At 43.1% G+C, this 7,500-nt stretch overlaps 1 protein-coding gene across 5 annotated transcripts in view; it reads right to left on the reverse strand.

The window, feature by feature from the left end:
• Nucleotides 1-7,500, reverse strand: part of LOC119594960 (L-asparaginase 1-like) — a 46,456-nt gene that overhangs the window by 9,360 nt on the left and 29,596 nt on the right. For all 5 annotated transcript variants that reach the window (XM_037944087.1, XM_037944083.1, XM_037944084.1 and 2 more), the window contains exons 7-10: nucleotides 2,593-2,803; nucleotides 1,844-2,049; nucleotides 1,095-1,187; nucleotides 687-800 (exon numbers count right to left, since the gene is read on the reverse strand). In XM_037944087.1, coding sequence (XP_037800015.1) covers nucleotides 687-800; nucleotides 1,095-1,187; nucleotides 1,844-2,049; nucleotides 2,593-2,803 — 624 coding nt within the window. The remainder of the gene's footprint in view (nucleotides 1-686; nucleotides 801-1,094; nucleotides 1,188-1,843; nucleotides 2,050-2,592; nucleotides 2,804-7,500) is intronic.

A 7,500-nucleotide genomic window follows, 5' to 3' on the forward strand; every position in this document is an offset into this window, starting at 1 on the left:
TATAATATATATATATATATATATATATATATAGTGTACAATCAAAGTGCGTAAATTGTGAATAACATTAGACGCATAACAAAATATATGCATATGTATGAAGATATATCGAAACTACGGTCACGTAAATGTGTAAACCAGTGGTCTTTTCTGCAGCACCCTTTTATTTACTTCTCCCTCCCCTCCCCCTTCATACGAATTTACCTTTATAATAAATTGCATCTTCGTCTGTTCCACGAATTCCTGGAGCCCGAAACAAAATAAAAACAGGTTAAATACTCAGATGACAGAAACATAATTTAACCAATTGCACGAGAGGCAATTAAGTGTTAAGATACAAAGTTCATTTTCTTGCTTGTGGAACCCCCCTATGTATTACCGAGTTTGAAAGCCACCGGTGTAAACAAACTGCAGAAAATGTGTGAATTCTGCTCGTACCTAAATTCAAAATCTATGCTAGAGATGTATATATATACATATATATATATATATATATAAAAACATACGGTTTCTAATTCTGAAGAAATTTACAGAAACTTATCTGAATCGATATCCCATTATGCCAAAGACGCATATAAACACATGTTGAAATCACTATCACTCTCAGCACTACCATACACAGTCGTCCAATACCATAGACATTACTAACTGCTCAGAGACAAGGCAGCGAACTATAAGCTCCTTACCCTCTTTTTGGTATCGTAGTCCCAGTCCGACTTGGCCAACACGTAGCTGAGCTTGGTCAAGGCGGCCTCGGGGGTCATGTCCAGGCCCGCGATCACCCCGGCGCTCACTAGGGCCTGCGGGCGAGAGGCGGACGGGCGGTGGCAACGTGTGCGTAGATAATTACAGGGATATGCATGTGTATGCACGCACGCACGAGCATACGTACTTCCAACAGATTCTCTAAAACTTCAAAAAATATTTTCTAAAATTTAAAAACAGATTTTTAAAAAGTCCTAGCAGATTATCTATTAAAAAAAAAAAAAAATCCAGTAAGTGTTCAAAACCTTCTAACAGATTTTCCAAAAATTCATCTAGGTAATTAAATAGTACAAATAAACATTTCTATGACACATTCCTCTGAAACTTACCTCCCCCGTTTCATAGATTGTATCAACGGCTCCATGCATGCACTGGGTGGTGTTGACGAGAATCACGCCCCGTTTTGTTGCATCCCTCAGCACCTGCAACGTGAAAGCAACATATAAACTAATGCTATGCAACTTTAGAATCAACATACTATACATTTATAAGGGTACTGAGATTCTGATGATTATTATTACTATACTTGTTGAGTCTTCCCTCCCTCCACTCATTCTCTCTCTCCTCTATCTCTCCTTCTCTTTCTCTTTCTCTTTCTCTCCCTCTCACTCTCTCTCTTTCTCCTTCACCTTCCTTCACTCCCGCCCTCCATCTCTTTCTCTTTCACCCTGTCCTCCCACCCCCTTCCTTACCACTCCATCTCCCTCAATCCCCCTCCTCCTTCCTTCCTTTCTTCCCACCCACTCCCCCCTTCTACCCTTCCCCCTATCCCTACCGGTCTCTCCCCATCCTTCCCCGTCCCATTCCCTTCCTCCTCCCTCTAACCCTTTCTCTTCCCCTTCCCCCTCCCCCTCCAACTTCATTCTCCTTTTCCCCCTCCCCCACCTTTCTCCCCCCCCCTTTCTTCCTTTCCCCCTCCCCTTCATTCTCTCCCTCCCATTCCTTTCTTCCTTTCCCCCTCCTCTCTCCCCTCCCCTTCCCCCTTCATTCTCTCCCTCCCACTCCCCCTCCTTCCTCCTCCCCCCTCCCCACTCCTTTCACCCCTCCCCCCCCAACCACCACCACCCCCGCAAATTACCTCCATAATATCCGTCCGATTCGACGGCATGTTCCCCGCTCCATATGTCTGTATTATGGCTCCGGATATCGGCGGCTGGAGGAACTGCTTCACCGTCTCCGCGGAGATGGACGGGAAGATGCGCAGCAGCCCGACGTGGCGGTTGAGACGATCGAAAACGATGAATTTCTCCAGGCGGGTCGGCCGGAAAATCGAACGGTAGTCAACTATCGGGGGAGAGAGGAGGGTGAAAGGTGTGTGTGGGGGGCAGGAGTGAAAGGTGGGGGGGAAAGGAGAGAAAGGTGTGGGGGAAGAGGGAGAAAAAGGTGGGGGAAGAGGGAGAGAAAGGTGGGGGGAAAAGGAGAGAAAGGTGGGGGAAAAGGAGAGAAAGGTGGGGGAAAAGGAGTGGAAGGTGGGAAAGAGAGCGCGGAAGGTGTGTACGGAATCATAGTTATAATAAGGGTTAATAAAGATAGTAGTGCTAATAGTAATAGTGATATAATAATTCCGTTGAGTTGTTGCTGATGATAATGGTGAGAAGGTTATTTCGTAGAGATGACGATGATGATGATGATGATAACAATACGAAGATGAAGATGAAGAACAATAACAACAACAATAACAACAAAGCAATCACTCAACACGTTACAAAATCACCGCATCAGTTAACACAGCAAGAAAGAAAAAAGAAATCCCAAATCAAGCCGCAATATACACACACACACACACACGAACCCCACCCACCCGCCCGCCCGCCCACCCGCCCTCACCTTGAATAGAAATGCCAGCAATAGCCAGCGGGGCCATGTTTGGAGAGTCGAACGCCTGCAGTCTGCCCGTGGACACCTTCGTCGTCCTGTTCCCTCGATACAGCTTGTTGTTGAAGAAAACCGTAACCTCGGGGATGTTGTAGCTGCCGGCCATGATCACGGAGCCGATGAAGTTATCTCGGCCGTCGCTTCTCGTCTCGAAGATGGGGATCTGGAAGGAAAATGGAGGGAGGTGAAGATGGTTCTGGGGGAGTGAGGAGGAAGATGGGGATCTGGAAGGAAAATGGAGGAGGTGAAGATGGTTCTGGGGGAGTGAGGAGGAAAGGGAAAGCCATTCTGGAGGGGGGAGGGGGGAGAATGGGAGGAAGGAAAATCTGGGGAATGAGAGGATCTAGGGAATGAGAGGGGGAAATGAAGACTAATCTGGGGAATGAGAGGAGGGAGTTAGGACGAATCTGGGGAGGAAATGAGAGAGGAAGAACAAATTTTGGGGGATAAGAGGAGTTAATAAAAACAAATCTGGGGAGCACTGTTGACTTCAGTAAAATAAGAACCCTGTATAGTCTTATTTAGACGGGTTTCCGTGCGCCTTTAGAGCAACGTGAATAAACGTTCTCTCTCTCTCTCTCTCTCTTCTCTCTCTCTCTCTCTCTCTCTCTCTCTCTCTCTCTCTCTCTCTCTCTCTCTTTTCTTCTTCTTCTTCATTATAGATACGTCGATCTGCTGTTAGTACAGAAAAAAAAAAAATCACTGCTTGGAGTAAGCTCTCTGTTTTGACATCATTTCCTTCCAGTTTCGAGATAAGGTTCGGAATCTCCGATGTGTGAACAACCGGCTTCGAATACTGAATCCTAAACGCACGATCCCTACGCTTATGCAGATGAATGACAATGAACAACTTTACAATGCAAGGGATACCTGGTGCGTTTCCAATAAATCTTCACTAAAAATACGGCGTATCTGACTATTAATAACATTACCTGGACTTTATGCGTTTTTCGATATATATGTGGGAGACTGTATGTGAGGTGATTTTTTTTTTTTTTATTAATAAACGTGTGACATATACATATGCAAATGACACATGCTGTGAGTGTAAATACTTCTGAATCACTGTGAATAGCTTTGTGTGAATATAATGGGCACTAATAATGGGCGTGAGGAAGAATATTTTTAGATAAGAGATTCCATCGCATATGAAGGTCACAGTGTACACGGATTTTGTGACCGTCTAACCGAAGTATGTTTCAGCTTTCTCTCTCTCTCTCTCTCTCTCTCTCTCTCTCTCTCTCTTCCTTCACTCCCTCTCATTTTTTTTTCTTTCACCCCTCTTTCTCCCTCACTCCCTCCTCTCTCTCTCTCTCTTTCTTATTCCCTCCTCTCTCTCTCACTCCCTCTCTCTCTCTCTCATCCCCCCCTCTCTCTTTCATTCTCTATCGCTCTCTCACTTTCTCCATCGCTCTCTGTCTATATCCCTCTCTCTTTCTATACCCCCTCTTTCTCTTTCTCTCTCACTCACTTCCTATGTCTCTCCATCTCTCTCCTTTTTTTTTGCGAAAAGACTGACCCTTATATGTGACATCTATCAGAAAGAGACATTAATTGGTTGAGTGAAATTAATCTTAGATTTCCGGAAGTTTTAGGACCTATTTTCATTTATTTCTTCCTTAAAGAGTGGAGTAAAATCACATGCAAAAGTCGTGCTGCAAGTGAAGCTTCAAGGCCCCCTCTCTCCTATACAACGTGGGAATAATATTTATGTTTTCGAGACAAAATTCGAAATATGTCTAGAAAGATTTTTTTTTACCCGTGACTGTATAGATCGGCTTTTTCTTTCTTCTCCTTTTTTCATTTCTTTTTCGTCTTGTCTCTCTCTTTAACAAGACACTTTTCACGCTATGTTCCTCTATTACGTCCAGTGATCTTTATCCTCCAGATTCCGAGCAGCGTTGGAGAAAAGGTGCTTTCAGGTCCCTCTTTAGGTTATAAGTAACTGAGCTGTGTGTGTGTGTGTGTGTGTGTGTGTGTGTGTGTGTGTGTGTGTGTGTGTGTGTGTGTGTGTGTGTGTGTGTGTGTGTGTGTGTGTGTGTGTGTGTGTGTGCGTGTGCGTGTGTGTATGCGTGTGTCCAGTTGCCTTAATCGACCCTTATTCTCAGCCTTAATTGTGACTTCCTACACCTGTAAACGTTCTCTGGAAAAAACAAAATCATTACGCCTTGGAATGTTAACAGAGGAGTAGTAAGTACCAAACGTCATATAAATACTTCATTACAAAAGGACTAATGACCTTTTTACTGATACAGTACAGTAAAAAGAAAAAAAAACTCGCATAATCATGACCATTCTATTGAGGATCATTAAATGTGATCTAAAAAGATGTAAATTGTAAAAGATTACCTACGCTGATCTCATTAAAATTGAATATCTAATGTATTTATTTCTCTGCATAAAGCAATATAGATTATTATCGACTGAAATCGACGGTAAATCTGACGGACTGCATATCAATGGCCATTATATTACTAATACAAGAGGGCAGATTCTACTACGTATTGTATACTGCGTTATTTAACTTCAGAAGAACAAAACCGACATTTATACAAGACTAAAAACGATGAATACATTTCCTAAATACAATATAAACCCAGCGACAAGGCCCCAAGAAACGATATTAAAGATTCATATAACAAACAATTTATACGTAATATACTCTAAACTAATGAAAGGAACTAACACATAATTTACCCTAAAAAAAAGAAGAAATGACACGTAATTTCCCTCTAAAATGAAGAAAAAACTCACCCGCAATTTACAAAATAAAAAAATTATCTAAAATATAATTTTTTTTAACCCCCCCCCCTACCATCTTCCACTCCCCACCGACCAGCTCTAGTCACCAACCTCACCTCCTAACCGCAATGTGCCCGCAGTCCCACAAGCACACAATGCACAGGACGAAGTAAAAACAGACGATAATGGTATAACAAGATACGTCCCTTTGCAATCAAGCAAGCACAAAATGGAAGGACAAGATAATGTTAAAGCATAAGAATTATTGTTAACTGTTGTATCGTCAGGAAAAAAATTATACGATGGTATTAAAAAAAAAAAAAAAGTGGATATCATGTCTTGTTCCTTGTATTTAATCCAGGATTTTCAGTGAGGAATTTTGCGCATATTTTCTTTTCTTTCGTAGATTCTCCTTGTATTATCACTATTATTAAACTAACCGAGTGTGCTGTAAAAAATGGGGAAAAAATAATGATAACGTATTAATGAAATCGAATAATTCCACAAAAGACTTTTTCATTAAAGTTTTCGACATTCCACCTTCACTTGAAAAACAACCCAACTCCGAAACCGAACTATAAATCATATTTCTTTGTTTGTGGAATGACCCATTCTTATTCATACTTTCTCAACATATTCATGCACTCCTTAATACATTCATACCCCTTTAGCTCATTCCTATTTTCTCAACGTATCATTACATTCTCCGATAACTATTCGAATACCGGACATTCACTCATATCGTCTCATCATATTCATTCATACTTTTTAACACACTCATTCACATCCTCCCAAGACACTCATTCACATCCTCCCAAGACACTCATTCACATCCTCCCAAGACACTCATTCACATCCTCCCAAACACTCATTACATCCTCCCAAGACACTCATTCACATCTCCCCCAAGACACTCATTCACATCCTCCCAAGACACTCATTCACATCCTCCCAAGACACTCATTCACATCCTCCCAAGACACTCATTCACATCCTCCCAAGACACTCATTCACATCCTCCCAAGACACTCATTCACATCTCCCCCAAGACACTCATTCACATCCTCCCAAGACACTCATTCACATCCTCCCAAGACACTCATTCACCCCAAGACACTCATTCACATCCTCCCAAGACACTCATTCACATCTCCCCCAAGACACTCATTCACATCCTCCCAAGACACTCATTCACATCCTCCCAAGACACTCCATTCACATCCCCCCCAAGACACTCATTCACATCCTCCCAAGACACTCATTCACATCCCCCCAAGACACTCATTTCACATCCTCCCAAGACACTCATTCACATCTCCCCCAAGACACTCATTCACATCCTCCCAAGACACTCATTCACATCCTCCCAAGACACTCATTCACATCCCCCCAAGACACTCATTCACATCCTCCCAAGACACTCATTCACATCTCCCCCAAGACACTCATTCACATCCCCCCAGACACTCATTCACATCCTCCCAAGACACTCATTCACATCCTCCCAAGACACTCATTCACATCCCCCCCAACACTCATTCACATCCTCCCAAGACACTCATTCACATCCCCCCAAGACACTCATTCACATCCCCCCCAAGACACTCATTCACATCCCCCCCAAGACACTCATTCACATCCCCCCAAGACACTCATTCACATCCCCCCCAAGACACTCATTCACATCCCCCAAGACACTCATTCACATCCTCCCAAGACACTCATTCACATCCCCCCCAAGACACTCATTCACATCCCCCCAAGACACTCATTCACATCCTCCCAAGACACTCATTCACATCCTCCCAAGACACTCATTCACATCCTCCCAAGACACTCATTCACATCCCCCAAGACACTCATTCACATCCCCCAAGACACTCATTCACATCCCCCCAAGACACTCATTCACATCCCCCCCAAGACACTCATTCACATCCCCCAAGACACTCATTCACATCCTCCCAAGACACTCATTCACATCCTCCCAAGACACTCATTCACATCTCGTTCACATCTTCCCAACGTGGTCGTCAACACTCAACACCCTCTCGCCATATTCATCTCCTGCGTTTAAATTCATCCTTTCTCATCCATGCTCTTGTGTTATTCATTTTA

Source organism: Penaeus monodon, chromosome 35, assembly GCF_015228065.2.
Source record: "Penaeus monodon isolate SGIC_2016 chromosome 35, NSTDA_Pmon_1, whole genome shotgun sequence".
Classification (NCBI taxonomy): domain Eukaryota; kingdom Metazoa; phylum Arthropoda; class Malacostraca; order Decapoda; family Penaeidae; genus Penaeus; species Penaeus monodon.